General features: G+C 40.0%; 1 protein-coding gene across 2 annotated transcripts in view; it reads left to right on the forward strand.

Annotated features, from left to right (window-relative positions):
• The window catches only part of HYCC2 (hyccin PI4KA lipid kinase complex subunit 2), a 45,431-nt gene that overhangs the window by 4,235 nt on the left and 19,605 nt on the right, over positions 1-21,591 (forward strand). For both annotated transcript variants that reach the window (XM_028751076.2, XM_028751088.2), the window contains exons 3-7: positions 14,893-14,989; positions 17,059-17,136; positions 18,080-18,181; positions 18,577-18,756; positions 21,314-21,394. In XM_028751076.2, coding sequence (XP_028606909.1) covers positions 17,086-17,136; positions 18,080-18,181; positions 18,577-18,756; positions 21,314-21,394 — 414 coding nt within the window. In that variant the 5' untranslated portion in view covers positions 14,893-14,989; positions 17,059-17,085. The remainder of the gene's footprint in view (positions 1-14,892; positions 14,990-17,058; positions 17,137-18,079; positions 18,182-18,576; positions 18,757-21,313; positions 21,395-21,591) is intronic.

Raw genomic sequence — 21,591 nt, forward strand, 5'->3', positions numbered from 1 at the left:
AAAGAGAATGTTCCATTTGGGCACCTACAGTTTTTGCATTGTTTCCATTTTGAAGCTACCTCATAGAAACCCTATCCCCTAGACTTAAGACGGCAAAAGCAACTGGGGATTGACAAATGAGCTCTTGGAAGGGAAACTACAACTGTTACAAATATAATATTTTCCCCTTGGGTTTGCTTTTAACACATCCCATGGACCAAGCAGCTTAAAAAAGGAGGAGGGGACTTTAAGAGCTGAAAATACGGAGTCTTTCTTCATCCCCAGCCCCTGTTTACTGTGAAAACAGCCCTGAGTTTTATGGAAGATTAGTATTGAAAGACGTGAATTTGATTGCAAGTGTTCCTCCGGATTGTGAATGATAGTAGGATCTAAAAAATAGTGAAACTAGTTTTGAGAGTCCAAAGGGGCCATTAGACTTGTTTTTCCTCAAACAGCAGCCTGCCCATGTCACATGGCAAACTGTGAAATTCCCTTCAGGCTCATGTGAATTAGGTACCATTCAGTTTCTGGTACAGTACACAGTAGAATCATGTTTCAAAGCAAACTATGGGCTAATTTGCCATGTGTTCACCTTCTAGCATTTTTTTAGGATAGACAATGCTAGTGAATAACATTTCACTACATATTTACGTAATTGATTTAATCTGTTCAATGAAATGAAAACTCTGAGCCTCTTTGAAGATTAGTGTTGTCTGTTGGTTTCCAAAGGTATCCTAATGAAAGAACACTGTAGAGAAAGCAGGCTTACTGTTCTTTTTGCAAGCCCTGATGTCAGTAGCCTAAAAATTTGCTAAGAACCTTTTCATAGTTCTTCTTTTCCCACTGCAGTTGTAGCTGTGTGTGTGTGTGTGTTAGTAAAACTATTTTTAAAATTATTGCATTGCCTCGAGAAGTAAATAAACTATATCAATGTTTATTTATACTCTCCCAGAGCAAAAAAGACCTCACAGTAACAAATTCAGCATGTTAGATAATTTTGAAGTGATTGTTTGAAAATTAAATCCCACATGACCAAATGGACAAAGGAATAGGGCCATGTGTTTATCTCTTCTTTAATATTGTTTGATTGTTTGTTACCTTTTAGTTCATAAAGGGAAATGGGGGTAAAGAAAAATATCCTGTAGGTAATAATAACAATAATTTTATTATTTGTACGTCGCCCATCTGACTGGGTTGCCCCAGCCACTTTGAGCTGCTTCCTGCAAAATATAAAAACATAATAAAACGTTAAACATTAAAACTTTCCCTATACAGGGCTGCCTTCAGATGTCTTCTAAAAGTTGTTTATCCCTTTCACATCTGATGGAAGGGCATTTTACAAGGCAAGCACCACTACTGAGAAGGCTCCTTGTCTGGTTCCCTGTAACTTCACGTCTTGTGAGGGAAGAGTCAGAAGGCCCCTTGGAGCTGGACCTGATTGCTGAGCTGAACTATAGGGGTGGAGATACTCCTTCAGATATGCAGGGCTGAGGCTGTTTAGGGCTTTAAAAGGTCAGCACCAGCACTTTGAATTGTGTTCGGAAACGTACTGGGAGCCAATGCAGATCTCTCAGAACCGGTGTTATGTGGTCCCGGCGGTCACTCCGCAATCTAGCTGTCACATTCTAAATTAGTTGTAGTTTCTGAGTCACCTTCAAGGTAGCCCTGCGTAAAGCACATTGTTCTATTCCAAGTAGGGGATAACTAGAGCATGTACCACTGTGGTGAGACAGTATGCAGGCAATTAGGGTCTCAGCAGGGGTACCAGATGCAGCTGGTAGACAGCCACTCTGAACACAGAATTTACCTGTGCCTCCATGGACATCTGTGAGTCCAAAATCACCCCCTAGGCTGTGCACAGTTACCCCAGTTAGGATCAGGGAGTCCCCCCTCCCCCCACAGAAACAGTACATCTGTCTTGTCTGGATTCAACCTCAGTTGTTTACTGCATCCATCCTCCACCCACCTCCAGACACAGAGTACATTCACTGACTTCACCAGTTCTGATTTAAACGAGAGGTAGAGCTGGGTATCATACTGGTGAACACCCAGCCCAAACCCCCTGATGATCTTTCCCACCATCTTCCTATAGATGTTATAAAGCATGGAGGAGAGGACATCAACCAGTGTGACAAAGGTGGCTTCATTCTCATGATGGAGCCTGAATCCCATTTGGAAGGGATCCAAATGGTTGACATCCTCCAGATTAGAGTGTGCTCAATCACCTTGCCCAGGAATGGAAGATTTGAGACTGGGTGATAATTGGCCATAATGGTCGGTTTTTTAATAAGCAGTTTAATAACCACTACTTTAAGTGGTTATCCAGCAAGACTACCTCACATAGGGAAGCATTCACCACCGCATGGAGCCCATTGCCTAGCCCTGCCTAGGAGCCAGGGTGGGCAAGGGTCCAGGAGACAGGTGGTCAGTTTCATTTGTAGTTGAACATGGCCTCAGCTGCACTAAAAACATGCAAGGAAAGCATTTTCTTTAATGGAGTATGAAGGGAAATTCCTAAAGCACTTCACTGAGCAGGCATTTTCCATTTTCTTACGTAGATGTTTATAGTGGATTATGCCACATTTGTTTCATGTGGTATAGGCATTCACTTACCTCCAGAAGTGAATGTCCATATTTGCACACCTGATATTTGACATCCTACATAGCTCAAAGACTACAGTGGTTTAATAATTTTGTGATCCTTCATTCAGATGACGAAATGAAGAGCTGAGAGAATTCCAGTTAGCTACAGGCTCTCTAACTGGATTTCTTACTCAATGATGTAATGTGCTTCCAGGGATTCCCTTTCCTAGTTTGTTTTTGGAATTGATCCCACTAGTCAATAAGCCTCAGCTCAAAGTGTATCTCTTACAAGGGAAAACTTCAGGCACTTAATCTGTTCTGCTTTGTCATGTGCTGACATGCCTCCCCACTTCTAGTTGTAATGCTTGACTTGCATGTTTTGCGGAAATATTGGGCATGTATTTTGCCCTCCCAGAAAAATAAACAGCAATGAATAACTGATAATTACAGTTTGACTAATTCTAAAACTAAAGTTGCATTCCTGTGCACACTTGTTTGAGAGGAAGTACCATATAAATTGGTGAGGCATCTGCTGAGTAAATATGACTAGAATTCTTCTGGAAAACTGCCTGACATATCGTCCTGAAATCTTCATATCTTCTAAGGATGCAGCTGGTATTCCTGTACATATATGCATTTTGGAGTTGAATAGATTTTGTTTAGTGTAAAATAGTATTTGCATACTATCTTTTATTATAGATAATTGGTAAAATGGGGACACTGTTTTTACCAAATTGAAATATAATTTATATTTCTAAAATGTTTACATGCCTTGCACCTGCTTTTCCTTCCTGGGTTTCCCTCCCCCTCCTCTTCCTGGTTCTTACTAGGCACACATCACTTTTCTTCTGTCTGTCCTTCTGTCGGATGTGATCCCAGAGCAACCTCACAAATTGTACTCTTCAGACACTAGGGCTAAAATCAACTGGGATCACTGGCTTTTCAGATGATGGTGATCTTTTTTTTTATGTTGCTTATCTTAAAAAATAATCCAAAGCAGTTTTCAAAGGAACAAATTAACATAAACACAGATCCCCTGGAAAGCTTTCATGTAACATTCAGAAAGCTTTAGTTTGTGAAAACAATAAGCAAAAGTATGTCGCTGTCTGTGGGGAATTGCATTAAAGAGCAATGAGCTACTCACATGTCAGGCAGTTTAATGTTAAATCAGTTGTTTTAATTATGAGAGAAGCATCTGTTTACTCCTTCCGTTTGTGCTACAGGACAATGAATGCCGGACAGTAACAACACATATATGTGACATGTGCACACAACTTCAGAGATGATGCACACTTTATCTAAGTGGTAAGGTTTGCCTCCAGAGAAGATTTGGCAGAACTCTGCTCATGCCGCAGGACTTTCCTGGCTCTTCTCCCACTGCAGTCCACCGTGCTCCCCCAAAGAGTTGATGAACCCTCTGGATCTGTGTTGGATGGGCACAGCAGAAGAACTGGAAAATTGGAGGAATTCAGTTAATCTGATTTGCCTAAACAGAAGTGGTCATTTTGCTAGCACAAGACATATCTGGAACCAAGCCAAAGGCATTATAATGCAGTCGGAAATGTAACTTCACATGACTGTATTAGTAAATGTTGGTAGCAATGGCAAACGGAAGATTAAAAAAAAGATTGCTGTAGTGAGTCACTAAAAGATTGCCTTTTCTCAGACTCGTTTTAATATTGTGTGGCAGGTTAGAATGAACTATTGAAGGTGGAGAGGTCATGAGGTGCCAAAAAGTTTTTGTTTTTGTTTTGTTTTGTTTTGTTGCAAAGGCTGCTTGATCAGGTGATGGTTGTAGTTGCTTTGCTATCCCCATCTAAGTTCTAGGGAAACTTGTATAGTACCTCCCAAAAGAAGAGTTACCGGTATTTTAGGTTAAGGTTACCAGATTTTTTTCAATGAATCCGGGGACACTTTTCAACTTCAATGGATTTTCTATGGGGATGGTTTGTAAATCCAGGGACTGTCCCCGGGAAACGGTGACGTCTGGGAACCTTATTTTACGTACTTCCTGGATGGGAGGTTGCCGGGAGGGGGGGGGATGTACAGGTTATATCAGAGATTAAATGGAGGTTTAGATTGTTTTGTAGGGCATATCAAGCCAAACAGTCTTCTCAGACCAACTTGCTAGCATCTGATATTCCTAGTTCCCATTTCCCTCTCTCTGTCCTAATCCTAGCTGCTGTATTACTTTATAATGCTACTCTTATCACGCTGCAACTGAGATAGAGGAGGAGCCATAGCTCAGTGATGGAGCATATGTTTTACATTCAGAGGGTCCCAGATTCAATCCCTGGCATCTCCAGCTAAAAGGATCTGATAGATGCTGGGAAATGCCACTACCTGATTATGGAAAGTTGCTGCCATTGAGTTGGTTCTCAGTTATATTTGATTATTCTCATATTACCTGCCTTGTACTGTACAAAGTACAGTGGTACCTCGGGTTGCATACGCTTCAGGTTACATACACTTCAGGTTACAGACTCTGCTAACCCAGAAATAGTACCTCGGGTTAAGAACTTTGCTTCAGGATGAGAACAGAAATTGCGCAGCGGCAGCGGCAGGCCCCATTAGCTAAAGTGGTGCTTCAGGTTAAGAACAGTTTCAGGTTAAGAACGGATCTCCGAAACGAATTAAGTACGTAACCAGAGGTACCACTGTAGAGCAGGAGAGAAATATTTTAAATAAATGTTTGATACCCTCTTCACCTGCAGCTTCACGTAATGCATACTAAATTGTTTTCAAAACCAACGGGAATTTAATCAGCAAGTTCTGATGTAAAAATTAAAAGTAAGAAAATTCCACCATGAAGGGCTTGCACATGGATCCCAGCTGGAATGTACTGGAGTATATTGACCTCTTCCCTGCCAGGAGAATATTATTCCATGAAGTTGGGTTGAGTGTCTTGAGTTCTCTAAGTTGCAGAACTATGGAGAAGTATTAAGTATTTTCTCTTTGGCGGCTGATAATAAAGGGCACAACAGATTAATGAACAAAAACTGTTTTTAAGATGTAAAAACTAAATAACCCTGATGAAATTGGTTTTCTCACTGAATTCCACTTTCAGTTGAAACAAAAGTTAATCTTTAAGGTATGTGTTTAAGTTTTCATGCAAACACAATGTCAGTTCAGCACCTTGGTTTTAATTAATCTTCCTGCAGTTCATACATAACCTCATTATTTTATAATACAGCACCGTTACTTGGTTGGTCACATCCATACATTTGCCCCCCAAATTAAGTGTTTAATTTCAGCAAGGTGTAAATACAAGGGTCTATAATTCTTGGATGGCCTTGATAGCTCAGCCAAAAATTGTGGCCACAAGATTGTGGGTAGCCTGCAGGAAAGGGTGCTATGGAGTGCATGGGATTTGGCTGCTGTTCAGAGTTGCATAGTGTCTCTCCACAGCCTTCTGCTTCCCTTTCCTGTGTGGGAGCAGGAAATAGGGGCTTGTTACTTTGTTCCTTCATGGTGGAGAAACTCTACCATGCAATAAACAGCCCCCTAGTCTTATTGCTAAGATTGAAGCTGCAGAGAGGCAGGAATCACCAGTCAGTCTGTTACCTCCTCAGCTTTTAGTTTAGGGATTGGGGGGGGGGGGTTGCCAAATGTAACACTTAATGATCTCTCAGTCCTGAGGAGTAGCTGGTTTCTGTATTGTTGGATTGTTGGCTTCAGATCTGAAGAATAACTGTGCCATGTAAACAATAGGCAGCATTGTATTTAACTATTCAGTAGCATAGTAAATTATTAAACTAGTATTAGAGGGCAGAGAATCTTGTTCATTTTATTTTTCTTGTGTACCTGTTGCAGCAATATTTTCCACTAGCAGGGCATAAAATGTCATAGGGCTTTTTTGGTAGTTTTTTAATGCAAGCTTTTAAAAACACCTATTTTTGTAAGATAAGTAATTCTTCCCTCCCTCCATAAACATATGATAACCTAAGCATCTTATTATGTAAGATATAAGATATGTAACCTAAGCATCTTATTAATTAGTGAGATTATTCATTTGTCTGTACAGCATAGGTAACAGTTTTTGTGTGTTTCTGCCTGTCACTTTGCTGGTCTGTGCTCTGGCAGAGCTCCCTCTAACTGTAGTAAGGTCTTCTGTTGCCAGAAACAGCCACACATATATATGATGCACTGAGGCCCTTTGTGTATTCAGTTTCTCCATTTTATTTAAGAAAGGGCAACATCTTGTGTATGTGGATGTAGGCCTAAAACTGTTAAATTGGTTTTGTCAGTATTTCAGAATCTTTCCATTGAATGTCTCATACCATATTCTAAGCATATGCTCATGGAATAGATAAGTAGATACAAAACTGGGGAAAATGTATATTCTGGAAACATAGTTGTAGGAAGCCACAGAAGCAGTTGATTTAACCATACCGCTTATTCTTTTAATTTCTTTTCATGTTCCCAGGCCTGCTAAAAAATAGTAAATAAAGTGCAATTTTACAACAATTAAATAAACAAATGAGAACAGTGACAGCATCATATAGATAGTAAAACTAAAGTTATCCAAGTTAAAAATGCTAACATTAGCAATTCTCAAAAGCCTTGGAAAACAACAGTTTTTGCCTGGTACCTAAATGATGGCAATGAAGACCCCATGTGACCTCCCTAGGGAGCCCATTCCAAAGGCAGGAGCCACAACAGGAAGATTGTATTCTTAGTCCTAACCAGCTGCATTCTACAGACTGGGAGGGCATCCTGAGAGAAATTATTTCAGTTGGTGGGCAGATTTGACACTTGGAAGCTCAGCTCTCAACGCATATCTGCTATCACTGTCCAGTGAACATCTCTCTAATATGATGTCATGCTTCTTGACGTTGCCCTGTGGCAGCCTAGCCAGGGCTTTATTTGTTGTTGGCACAACAAGTCTTATATGGCCAGAACAACCAAGTTTCAACTACTGTTGGCTCCATTGCCTTTTAGCATTGCCTTTTAGGAGCAAACAGATATACTAGGAATAAGAATGGATTATTCTTGCGTATCTCGCTTAAATTTCATGTTGCTGTTATTTGTATAATACAGTTTTGAATCTGAAATTGTATATGGATTTGTTAATGATTCTGAATTGGTCAAGCAGTTTTGAGAGTGCAATTGCCATGATTTGAGAGGAATTGGTTTGGCACTAGAACATGGGACATAAAGCTTATTGGGAAATTATAATTTGTAGCATTTGTTTCTTCATAAATTTCTCTTGTGAACTCTGTTTATGATTTCTCTTTTAGTTGTACATCTATACTTGTTTTTACATGTTGGGTGTGATTCCCACTTCAATTAAAGCATTTGAACTTTAATTTTAAAAAGCTAGCAATTTCCTTCAGCAGTTAGCAATGCTGTCAGCTGTTTACATACTATTTATACTGCTTGCAGCAGCTGGAAACTATATTTCTCAATAAAAGGTGCTCTATATTTCTTACTTCTAGAGATTTCTGCAGGTTCTGTCTCAAAAACTCTGAAAATGGATGGAAATTAAGAGAAGGATCAGGTCATACTCCTAGTAAGAGCAAGTATTGTGATGCTCATGCTCTTTTCCCTTTTGACTGAATCAGACACCCATGACACCAGCCTCAAAGGAAGGTAAATTTGGTTGAGGTGCCTGTTTTGGGAGCTTCTTTTCTCCCTAAACAGATCCTAGCTTATGTTGGGATCCTTAAGCATTATATAGGACAATGGACTGCTTCACTTCTGAGTAATTTACATCTTAAATCTGAAATGAGCAGGTGAGTTGTGAGAAAGACCCAATAAACGTGGTTAAGAAAAAGGTTCCTGTCTGTCACTTTCTGCTTTAACATTCTTTTTAATCTTCTATCTGTTCCGTTTATATTTTAATGTTGACTAACTACTGAATAATCATTTTTGGCACAGTCCTTCTTGTTAACATTACTCATGCACATATGGTGACTTCTCTTAGGTAATGTGCAAAACCTATGATCGACTCGAGCTAGATTGTTCGAGATACGTTTGTATAAGAGAACCCAAAGCTGAGCATCTTTATTTTCCTAAAATAGCTACACAAATGTGTATTTCCTTGAAGCATTTCAGAGCTGTTCCATGGTAACATAATGTTGTTGCCATTATAGTTGCCAGCTTAACCCTATTCAGAGTCTGGTCTCAATGATAGTTTTAGCTGGACAGTAGTGCTTATATAGTGAAAAGCAAGTAAAATAAGACAGTAGACTGAAAATCCAGCAGATATACTCTGCCCTTTCTATGTTTCTATTAGGAAATTTTCTGATAGGTCTTGTTAATTTGGCCCAACCCTTCCTTGGGTCAAGGCCTATTTTGATTGGCATTGTCAAAACAAAAGGCATTTATTTTCTGAACTAGGATTTGCGAAATAGTCGTCTGCTTCACTGCATTTCTACTCACAGAAGAGGAACCTTACTGTCTTTGTGTGCTTGTGGCATGGACTGTATATTTACAGGTATCTGTGCACATGGGATAACTCGGTGCCAGACTGCTCTACAAGTTGAGACACGTATAAGTTCTTTCCATGTTAGTGGTGTTCTAGCACTCCAGAGAATAGAAATTGTAATGTAGAATGTGTACCACTTAGGTGTAGAACACACTCCAACACACACTCATCATAACATTGTTGGCCAGTGTTTTATGTTGTTATTTTTTTAATTGCTTGTGTGGCTTTTGGGGAACTGTGCAAAGTGCACATGAACTGGAGAACAAATAGGCATGTGCATAGCAGTCTTAGGAGTCTTGCTCAGTAATGAGATATTTTTGTCATTGTTACTGCTGCATCCGCTTATAAATTGATGGGAGCAGGAAGAAGTAGGCTACTCAAAACAGAATGGCTCTCTGACTTTCTTCTTCTTCTTACCTGGAAACCTGGAGGGAAGTCTTCCACATTTTAAAAGCATTTTGTCTTTACACTTAATGTAGCTTAGCAGATGAACTTGACAAGGACAGAAATTCTTTTATCAGGAAATGAAAACTGACCTGGAATGGGAAACCGCATGTGTTAAGAACAGAGAAAAGTCAGGTTTTTATTTCAACAAGGCAATCATCAGTGTTGGATTTAGCATAAGAGAAGCCAAACCTGTTATATAGGAGCTGACGAAAGATGGATTGGAAATCTGTCTCGCTTTGCGTCGGTTGAGCTATCACACAGTAACTGACGAATGTTTCAGGTTTAGTGTAGGATGACTGCATGATGTTGTTTCTAGGGAAACTGGTGGTGGGAGCATGTAAAAAGGTAAGAAAATATGTTCTCAGGACAAACGCTTAAACGAGTTGGCTTATGAGCTTTTTGTATTTATTGTTATGCCTTTTCAGCTGTTTCTTCAGCCTCCAGAGCTTTTGGGTGATGCACTTCATTCTTCAGAACACTGTATATATAAAAACTGTATTCTTAGAACATCTTCAGTGAATGTCTTTATATCTAGATATTATGAGGTAGAGATTTAGGGGCTGAACTGTGTGGTAGCCATGTTTACTGATTATACCAAATTGCCCAGGGTTTTTAAAACAAAAAAGGGGTTACAGAGAACTCCCGATAGGATTGCTCCAAACTGGATGAATAGGCAGTGAAATGGCAAGTTGAATTCATGGTTAGCAGATATAGAGTGATGCACATTAGGGCAAAAATAAATAAATCGTAATTTCACATTTATGCTAATGGCGTGACTGACCAGGAATGAGACCTTGGAGTCACAGTATCAGTGAAGGTGCAAGCCCTGTGTGCAGCAGCTGTGAAAAAGCAGGTGCCATGCTAGAGATCATTAGGAAAGGGATTCAAAATTGCCGGTATCATAATGGTATTATACAAATCTGTGGGGGGACCACATTTGAAATAGTCTGTACAGTTCTGGTCCCCTCATCTCGAAAAGGATATTGTGGAGCTGGAAAGGACAACCAAATGGTCAAGGGGTTGGAGATACTCCCTATGGAAAAAGGTTAAAGAACGTTTTTAGTTTAAAGAAAAGATAGAGTTGTATAGAATTATGCATGATGTAGAGAAAGTGGATGGATAGGTTTTTCACCCTCAGAGGCATCCAGTAAAGCTGAATGTTGGAAGGTTTAGGAAAGACAAAAGGAAGTACAGGTCTTATGTGAAATTTGACTCCTTTATTTCATATTTTACAGAAACCCATTCTCTCTTTGGTATTATCTGTTACCTTTTATGTTGCAAGTAGAACAAGAAATGTCACATTTTATAGATGGACATCTGTTTAGTATAACATAACTGATTTTTGTAGATCAGGAATTGGTTGTACAGTACAGTATATGCCTTGTGGTCAGTATGAAATGTGATACATTGTTGAAGCTCCTGAGAATCCTCAGTTTGCAACAAGTTTGCAACAAGTCGGTAACTTTCCTAATTGCATAGAAGAACTTGAATTATGATAGTGTGCTGCAAAGGCTTAGGCGCTAAGTTAGTAAAACGCTCTGGGTTTGTTTCCAAATAGGCTTGATTATATGGCCAGCACTGTGCTTTTGTTTATGAGAAAAGAGTGGGAAAGATCCTGTACTTTTTGCACATCAGGATTCTTTTCTGGGACTATACCAGCTGGTGAGCATGCATTTTTTGTTGCTGAATCTGAATAAGTACACATGGAACTTAACAAAAGCCACTCACCTCCCATAGCATCTCTTTGCAGATCTCAAGAATAAGCAATTAACACAGAGAACTTCTCAACACACATAATTATTATAAACTATTTAAATGAATGTGCCTGGAAAAATCATTGGCTCCAGGTCCCCCTAAGCTTCTGAATAATAAATGACTTGCATAGGAATATAAAATTAGTTTTCAATTTTCTGATTGTTGAGTTTTAGTATGAACCGAACATTGCAGCCATTCTTGGGTTAGGTGTACCAATCAGTTTTTGTTTGTCAAGGTTAGATTTCCGCTGCTCCTTAGTTACTCAAATGTTTATTTGCTTGCTTTAAAAAGCCTGAATGGGTCTTAGGTGCAGTGTTCAGTGTCTTTGTTCAGAACCTTAGCTGCAAGTCTCTTCGAGTGCTGTGACAAGATGCCCTTTTGATTTGGTGTATATGTACCAATGAGATCTTTTTTTTTTAGTTGTAGTCATGTTGCAACATGCTCATCTCTAGTCCAGGTAGCTATCTGACAGGTGGTTGTAATTTCAGCCGCTATGCTAGAATTTCTTGTCTCTTAAGTAAATAAAAAAAGTTGTTAGATGACAACAGGATATATCTTATGATGCACATTCTTTCAGTTTTAGTAAAATATTACAGCTTTGCTGAGTTTTTATGATAATTGCTAAAGTAGTTTTAGCATGTGTTATTTTGCTGTCTGTGCAGCAGTTTTGTGGCAGCTTTTTGGGACTGGGAGGGCCCTTGTAGAAAGACAAACAACTATTGTTCTAACTGGACCCTTTCACAGGACTATGCATTATTGCTCTTTCTTCCTATCTCACTGTCAGAGTAAGCAGGAATGATGTATGTCTGCCACAAACATAGCTACTTCTCTGATGGGAAATTTTTTGAAGATCCATGGTGTGTGCCATTAGAACATTTCTCCTGCGTTCCACTTTCCTGCTTGTAAACCCCATAGAACTCTGTGAGACTAACTGGTTCATTAGATAGGATTGGACTGTGACTAGCTAAACAGAGGAGCGAAAGAGTTAGGCAGTTCAGTTCTATTTCCTAAAATTATTCCATAGCTAGTAATTACATGCTGAGGGTATGAACTGTGTTGTGTATGAGATAATCTCAAATGGTTGAGGTGCTGCAAAGTGTCCATGCTTTGTGCAGTCAGCTTACTTCAAATGTGGATACAGGGTATCTGCTATTTTTGTAACTGTAAAGCTAGTAAGCAATAAATGCACCATCTGATAAGTTTTATGCCAACTTCATAAATAAGCCCACAAAAGTTACTATCCTGTAAAATGTTTATTAGTCTGCTGTGGGCTGGCAAAGGGAATTTTGGCCCCTCCTCCAGCAGTCCACTGCATTTCTAGCCAGGGGCACAGAGCGCTATATAGAAATTCTGTGTTTCTTTGCTATATGTGATTTATTGTCCCTCAGCCATATACTCAAATAACACACAACAGAACACACATATACACATCTCAGGATACACTGCAATAGGGGTGGAGGACTTGTAGCCTACATGTCTGTCTTGATCTGCCGGGGCCCACCTGTCAATCCATGTGAAGAACATACTGGCAAAGCAGAACTCTTCACCTACCCCTGTGGGTCAACTTGCCAGGTAGGTATGACTGCCCACGTTTTCAGTCACCCGGTGCCATTGTGACATCAGATGATTGACAGGTGGGTGACCTGCCTTTGCCTGTCAAAGTTGGCCTGTGTAAGGGGGAAGAGATAAAAGGTTCCCCAGCCCTGCACTGCAGTGTTTTGTTGCAGGGCCACATGTTTTGGTCTGACAACTGTGGCAGACCCTAATCTCCAGAAACCACCCCAATTCCTTCCAGAGTCCAGTTTGTTGGTCTGCTTATTTTTATTACCACCATACACCATAGCCTCAGGAGACTCTCAAAGCAGCCTGCAAAAGATTTGCCCAGTGCTGTCAAATTTAAAACGAATTGCACATATGGCGAGAAGAATGGTGACAAGTTTATTCAGACAACATTTATCCCCTCCTTGTTCATCTTGATAGGCCTTCTGGCCTTGTGTTACGGGGCAGCAGACTTGCTCAGACTCTCTGAGGTGAGTGAGGCTGAGCACCTGCTCAGGCCATGATGAAGCCAAGTCTTTCCTTGGTCTTTCCTTTGTTTGATGGGAAATGGAAAACTGAAGTATCAAATCTTTTTGCAAATCTTGGTTGAGACAAGAACACCTTACACAAGATTAACCTCCTAATGTTAAGTTGTATGTTAAAGACATCTCTTGCATAATTTATATTTATTTAGATTATTTATACCTCTCTTTCTACAAATCAGTTAATCATGACACATGTCTTTATTTCTCTGTGTGTATTTGCAACAAGAAGCTGAAGTTCAATTTATGGTGCAAGATGACAGGCCAATATTTTCTTAATTTTGAAGTTTGACATAGCATTTCAGTATCTAATTCTTGCTAATATAAGTGGGATGGTCTTGGTCATACAGTGGAAAGTGTGGCAGTTGGGAACAGCAATGTAGCCTAAGTTGCATACATATATCCTGAATGCATATATTCCTGCAAACCAAAATGAGATGAAATGAAATGATTAAGGCAATCAATTCTTTTGAGTGTGGGATTGCCATTTCACAGATGATTTTATGTTCAACGTTTTGGCTCGAGTACTGATACCTCCCTCCACCCCCCCAAAAATAGAATTGGAAACTTGTTCTTGAAACGATTTGATATATTCAGATTTCTAGATGCAAATTTTTAGATATTAAGCAAAGAACTGACACAGAGGACATTTTTTTTGGGGGGGGGGAATTCCCTGTCTTGTCAGCTTTGTTAAAAGTATTCTGTCCTTGGTACAAATGTTCTATTTTTATACTGCAATATGTTTTCTATGTTCAGACACCATAAAAGGCTCATCTTGATGTCAAACTAAACCATGGTTTATCTTGATGAAGATGAGCTGCAATGAGCCATAATCTCGTGTCCTCATCTCCTCTTGCACTGTGGCCACAAGAATCTTTTACTTCTGTTTCTGATTAAACAGGCACTTGCTTCATCTGAATGCAATGGACTGTGGTTTAATTTTTGCTATGGCTTGTTTGAAACAAGCCAACTTCAAGCCGTTAGTTATGTAGCTGGCTTGTTCAACCAGCCATATTTAATCTTAACTACAGTTTAGGCTTTGGATGTAAAGCTAAACTGCAGTTTAATCAAAAACAGAAGCAAAAGCTTCTAGTCTTTCACCCTGAGGGAGGAAGTGAATGCACATGTGTGATGTTTGCTGTGGCTTGTTCCATTATAATAAAGTATTGTTTGTCATAATGTCTTAACCAGCATGGAATCCAAGAATCTGGGCATAGCTGTAGGCCATTTGAAGATTAAAGTAACTCCCCTTTAATATTTGCATTATATGTGCAAGAGCTCTTTGTTATGCTCATCATTAGGCCTTTTTTAGCCGAGAATATAGTTTGATACAGCAGTTCGAAAGCACGTCAAAGTGCAAGTAGATAAATAGGTACTGCTCCGGCGGGAAGGTAAACGGCGTTTCCATGTGCTGCTCTGGTTTGCCAGAAGCATCTTAGTCATGCTGGCCACATGACCCAGAAGCTGTATGCTGGCTTCCTTGGCTAATAAACGGTCAGGGGTCCCTTTACCTTTATAGCTTGATATACAATAATGTATGTATTCATGCTTTAACATAGTTTTCACTGCATTTTATTCATTCTTTTTAAAAAGTATACTGTGTTATGTTGTTGGCAGAGCTGGTGATTATTTGAAGGACTGGCAAATGTATTCCGAAGTGGAAAATGGCAGTATTCCACCAACTTCGTTAGAGAATTAACTTATCCAAACAGAGGTAAAGTGGAACACCATATGTGCTGTTAAATGCTTCATGTCAATAAGGACAAGTTAAACAATGATGACTTGGTAACCCGTAGTTTATTCTGGTGGTGTTATGTGATAGATATTCTCCAATTTTCTTCTGGTTAACTTTGCCAGTGTTTACAAAGGACCAGTTCATACATATGGCTTGATTTCTTCTCATATTATTTGTCTTGCAGTTGAATGTGTGAGCTTGATTTCATTGAAATTGCTGAGTTTGAGTTGATGTGCAGGTGATTTTTATCTATTGGGTTGGGTCCAGAGTTCAGCACTTACAATGGGACTGGTATGAGCTCTGTTCATGGTAGTTGCCTCTATGTGATTATCCAGAACACCCTTTCTCACCACATCACAGCCCAACTGGTACAGCCAAGTCACTTAACCCATAGATAATTCCCAGGGGGTGGGGACTGCTCTGGGAAGGAGGTGAGAGAGGTCAGTTGCCAGACCCATTTTGCACACTTAACTCTAGATCCAGCTCACACAATTTAATCTACACAGAAGCAAGTTGCCTCTTGATGCTGCAGTCGAGTGTTGAACATGCATATGTGAACCACTTTGCAACATAGGAAATAGGGGCAGCTCAGCTAGTGGAAATCTTAATACTTGCCAAGAACGCAGAGAAAAGAGAGAATAAGAGAAGAATGGGAAGCTCACAGGACCACAGAGGTCACCCTTGGGAAGAAATTCAGGGAAACAAAACCCCATGAAGAATAGGGACACAATGGAAAGGCTGTGTGGGCTCCACATATGATGGTTCTAAATCAGTGAGGTAACAGGAAGAGCCTATGCAGTTCTTCAGCCATGGCCAATTGAGAAGCTTGTAAATATTTATCTGGGTGAGGGGTTCAGAAAGGAATTGGTTCCATCTTGCCAAAACTCGCTATCTTTTCAACCTATTGTCTTAAAACTGGCATTGTTTTGATATCCTGTCTATCCCTTGCTGTTTAGTTCTCTTCCCCCCTCCTCCCTTCCCCTTGATATACGGTACATTATTCAGCCAAAGGGTCTGTAAATACAAAGATATATTTTGCTGAATTTCCAGTGTGAATGTGGCATACTACCAAGGAAGCAATAACATTAACACCTTGGCAAGATAAATCACAGAGGTTTCTTATGAACCAGCATTCTCTACAGTTCTTGACCTCTGCTTCTACTATCCTCCTTCCCCCCTACATATATATTAATTTATAAAGGAAATTCTTGTTTGTTTGTTTTTAAAAAACAGTAAAAGCAGCATTTGCCATTATAATCACTCTAATATAGGATCTCAATTATTTCTTTTCCCAGTCACTTAATAGTTGAGTTATCATGGGATTTCACATCCCAGACCTTGTGGCATAATTCTTCAAAGTGCTGTTTTCGACTCATTTTGAAAAAGGCTTCTCCCAGCGCTTGCCTCTTGCAGGGGATCATCACAACTACACAGCAACAAATGGGAAACTTTAGTTTTATTACTAGTAATAGTACTGAGTGTCAGGCTTATTACAAAAATAAACTGTGAATGTGAAGAGCTGGTTTTAAGACTTGAAACATTTATTTCATGTCTGTTATTTGCTGAACAGAAGTTTCACAACTTCTCAGCAACAAATAGAGGAAATAGGTATGACAACTTTTTTTAAAAAAAAAAACTTCAAGAGGCTTTTGAAAACTGTTTTCGTTTGTTCCATGGCCAGGATTATCATTAGAGGATGCTATTGTCCCATGATACAGTTCAGCTTGTTCTGATTCTCTTTTCTTTGTCCTCTTATTTGGTAAGAGAACAAGCACAAGTTGTCTTGAAGAAGTATCTCCTTTTCTTTTCTTTTTTCTTTTCTTTTCTTTTCTTTTCTTTTCTTTTCTTTTCTTTTCTTTTCTTTCTCTTCTCACCCCACCCCCACTCTTCAGGCACTTAAAAGCGTAATCACATATTAATCATTAGAAAGAAGGTGAAGCTTAAAATAACATGCAGTTTGCTTGAGATAAAATTGCACTATGGGACATTAGAAATCTTTCTTTTTGTATACTGTGCACTGTGCTTCATTGCTGCTTTCCCTTTCAAAGGTGAAAAGGAGTAAAAGTTGTAAGAAAATGCTTGGATCAGAACGTGGGGTTGTAGAAGAATGGCTTTCGGAATTCAAGGTAAGCAAATGTGTTTTTGTTTCTTTCTTTTTTTAAAAAAGTAGGAGTTCAATATGGGTATGTCTTTAAGTTAACATCTTATATTAAAAAGCTGACAGTACCTAACTACCGAAGGCTTTTCACCAAAGCCAGACTAAATGTCTTTCCCTCTACAGTGTTGGATGGTAGGTTAAGAGGAGTTCCCTACCAGGACAGACTTTGCTCGTGTGTTGAAGACATCGATTCCATAAATCATATTTTGTTGCATCGTGCAAAATATGAGCAGGCCAGAGCTGAACTGACACTACCCTTGCTGGTACCTTTCCCGGGAAAATCAGAGGCTCACTATGTCAGGTTCCTACTGGAAGACCGGACAAATGCTAGAACGTTAGCAGTGGCAAAGTTTTTATCGGTGGTTGCAAGAACAAATGAGCCCTATATTCTAAACAAAATGCTTGATTAACCTGGAGGCAGGCTGTATGAACTCTGTATTGATTTGTAATGATTTGTTGGGTCTCTGGACCGCAATAAAGATTGATTGATCTTTCTTTTTTATATAAAGAAGGTTGATATGTGTTGCAACTTCCTAGTGTAGCTGCTGGATGTAATTGGGGCCCCCAAAAAACATTTCTCCCCACCACCTCAATAGTCTGTTGCAGTCCTCTTCAACATTGTCACAAACAGGGCCTACTTTTAACTGAAACACATATTCGGGGACCCATTTCCTAATCTCTTACCATATATTTGCATGGTGGTAATGCAACCCACCTTGGATTAGACCATGACCCACTAGGGAGTGGGTCCTGACCTGCCAGTTGAAGACCAGTGGTCTGTGGAGTGCATGGAGGATCTAGGCCTGGATTGCCTTAACAGGATTGGGGCCAGTGCATTTCTTTCTTTCTAGTCAGAGAGGCCAGTGTTTATAAGCCACCCATTCTTGACACTGCTGTATTTCTTCTCCTAGGCATTACCTGAAATGCAAATATCCAGTTATGCAGCAACACTTCACCGGAAGAAAGCATTGGTTCCAGCTCTTTATAAGGTCATTCAAGATCCAAATAACGAGGTATGAGGCAGCCAAATTACCCTTAATACAAATAATGTTGTTTTTAAGAGCTTCCTAATTGCCGTTCCATTACCTAACTAGTACGAGCAAAACTCTGTTTCCATCTTTCCTGCATTAGTCTGCTTCAGTGGTCTTTGACAGTTACAGAATGTTCTCCAATTGAGCACAACCAAATTCAGAGTATTTTATCGTATTCGACATTGCTGCATTCCACAAAAGAGTTCTGTAAAATAATGGTTTCTTCTTACACCATTTTTATTGACTGATAAGTTAATTATTGGCAAATTGTCATTTTAGAACTGATTATTTGTACAGTGTTCCTTGGTAGACAAGATTTATATATATATATATTTAATCTCTGGGGTGTCTGTGCTGGGGTTCTTTGTCTCCTCTAGCTTCTGGAGCCTGTCTGCCACCAGCTCTTTGAACTCTATCGTAGTTCTGAGGTTCGTCTCAAACGGTTTACGCTGCAGTTCTTGCCAGAACTAATCTGGGTTTATCTGCGTCTTACTGCCAGCAGAGACAGACAGAGTAACGGTTGCATTGAAGCCCTGCTTTTGGGGATTTACAACTTGGTAAGTAAGACTGATGAGAAAATGCTTGAAAAGTGCTTTGAATTTTCCCATCAATATAGAGTAAAACAAAATCAAGACACTTTCACAACAGGCTATAAAGTTTCCAAAACACCTTGGACTATTTTTACAAGATCAACTCTTATTAAAAATTAGGGAGTGACTTCCCCCACCCCAACCTTTTGGGTAATTCTCTAAAGGAGTGCATATCCTCCTTCTGTCTTTGAAGTTTAGTCCAGACCTAGACAGGGTGATTCTGGTTAGTACAACTGCTGATGTAGGAAAAGGAGTTCTCATTTCCTTGCATTCCCTTGAATTTTTTAATAGACTATTTTGACCCTTTTACAACCTCTAAAGCAGCTCTGTATGCTTTAGCTGCAAGGAAACTCCAGTTGAAAGAAATGGAAAGGATCAGAGCAGTTAGTGTAAGGAATTCTTAAACAAATAATAGGCATTTTAAGGATTTTATTGTAATCTTTCTAATGGGGATTTTATATGGAAACCTCTCTGAAAGTTGTCAGGGCAAACAGCTACGGTGGATGATTCCTTGAAAGCAAGGAACTGCTTTTGGAAAGTTCAGCCGACAAATAATGTTTTCACCACAGTCTATTATTTTTGTAACAGCCTCACTTGTTTCTGTTCCATTTGCTAGTCATTGGCTTTATAGCCTTAGATACTTAAGATGTCCTAGTACCAAGGTATCATCTCATCTCATATATGAGCTTGCCTTCTCAATGGGATCAGTTGCAGAGGCTTTCCTTTGCACCTCACCAATATCAGAGGTGTGATGGGAACATGGTGCTCATGTCTAGTTTTGGGGTCCTGCCTCATCCCCTTTCTGACTGATCAACATCTCATGAGTAACATTCGTTTCTGGCACGTATTTAGCTTGCCAAGCTGATGGTGCTTTCATTGGCTTTCCAGAGGACTTTGTCTAACAGATTGGCCAGTTCCGTCTTCTGGATGGGATTGCCCTCTCTGAAGGTACAAGTTTGTAGTTTGGAAGTGCGCTTGGATCCATCTCTGACCCTTGAAGCTCAGTGGGCTTCAGTGGCTAGGAGTTCCTTTTTCCAGCTACATCTAGAGAAGGATAGCATACCCACAGTAATTCATATACTGGTAACTTCAAGACTTGCAATGCGCTCGATGTGGAGCTATCTTTGGGCCTGGTTTGGAGGCTCCACCTGGTACAGAATGTTGTGGCCAGATTTTGGTGGGGACAGACCTACCGCCAGTGCTTGTACCAGTGCTTGAAAACTTGTACTGGCTGCCCACGTTCTATGCAACAATGTTCAGCGTTCTTGTATAGATTTACAAGACTTCCCAGCTGAGGTTAGACAGGGACCTGACAAAGACTTTTCTATTCCAACAGCCCTTTTCAGGAAGTTCTCTGTTTTGTGATTAACTTTAATTGATTTTAGCCATGGTATGCTTTGAATTTTTTTCGTGTATACCACTTTGACATTCCAGTGACTAAGCAATATTTAAATAGATTAGATAACTAAATTAAACTAAATCTAAAAAAATTACACCCTGTCGGAGCAGCTTACAATTGGACAGTCTTACAATCTAAACAGATGTGACACACAAGGAAAAAAGAGTTGGAGGGAGGAGAGGAGAAGCAAGCCCAGCCGCTAGTTTTTTAATCACGCTATATATTTCTTTTTACATAGAATTTGTCTTTCTAGTGGAGCAACTCTTCCCTGGAAAAACTCCCCCCACCCAGCACTGTTCATTAGATCTGGGAGCAGAGCAGGTGACAGTATCTGGGCCAAGAAGGCAGGGCTGCTCCTTGAGTACTTTTATCTATTGTTCCCTGCTGTCTGCTTTTAAAAGTTTAATTGCTTGTTCTCCCATTTTAATGTTTTTAATATTTGTTGTAAGCTGCCCTGACTAAATGGGAAGGTGGGGTATAAATAAAGGTAAAGGTAAAGGTACCCCTGCCCGTACAGGCCAGTCGTGTCCGACTCTAGGGTTGTGCGTCCATCTCACTTAAGAGGCCGGGGGCCAGCGCTGTCCGGAGACACTTCCGGGTCACATGGCCAGCGTGACGAAGCTGCTCTGGCGAGCCGGCACCAGCGCAGCACACGGAAATGCCGTTTACCTTCCCGCTATAAAGCGGTACCTATTTATCTACTTGCACTTAAGGGTGCTTTTGAACTGCTAGGTGGGCAGGAGCTGGGACCGAAAGACGGGAGCTCACCCCGCCGCGGGGATTCGAACCGCCGACCATGTGATCGGCAAGCCCTAGGCACTGAGGTTTTACCCACACTGCCACCCGTTTATACCCCACCCGCATGGGGTATAAATATTAACCAGTAAACAACATAGGACTTGCAGAACTATTGAGCAAAGGCTTACATTGACTAACAGTAAAGTGTCGAAAACAGGCTGCCACAATTTTTGCCTGGATATGTTGCCTCCATATAGGCCTGGTTTTTCACTTGAAAGGCCACATTGCTTGCCACAGAGCAACCTTGGCTAATGACATGTACATTTGTTAACAAGGCATTATGATTCAAGGTAACTTGGTTTTCCGATATCTTTCTTTTCATTGCAGGAAATTGCTGACAAAGATGGGAACAATAAAGTTTTATCTTTCACCATCCCTTCCTTATCCAAGCCATCAATTTACCATGAGGTAAGGGTGTGCTTGTGCTGCCAGGCAGTTGTAATTTTAAAAAGTTTAGGCATTTCATTCTAAGAGAACTCTAAAAAGTAAATCTTAAAGCACCTTCTACACTTCTTGGTATATTGTAATAGGATGATCCTTTTAAATGCCACCATCCTATGTTTCCTCTCCTTCCTGAACATCTGTGGTGCCTTGAAGTTTAATGT

The sequence above is a fragment of the Podarcis muralis genome, chromosome 1 (genome assembly GCF_964188315.1).
Source record: "Podarcis muralis chromosome 1, rPodMur119.hap1.1, whole genome shotgun sequence".
NCBI lineage: Eukaryota > Metazoa > Chordata > Lepidosauria > Squamata > Lacertidae > Podarcis > Podarcis muralis.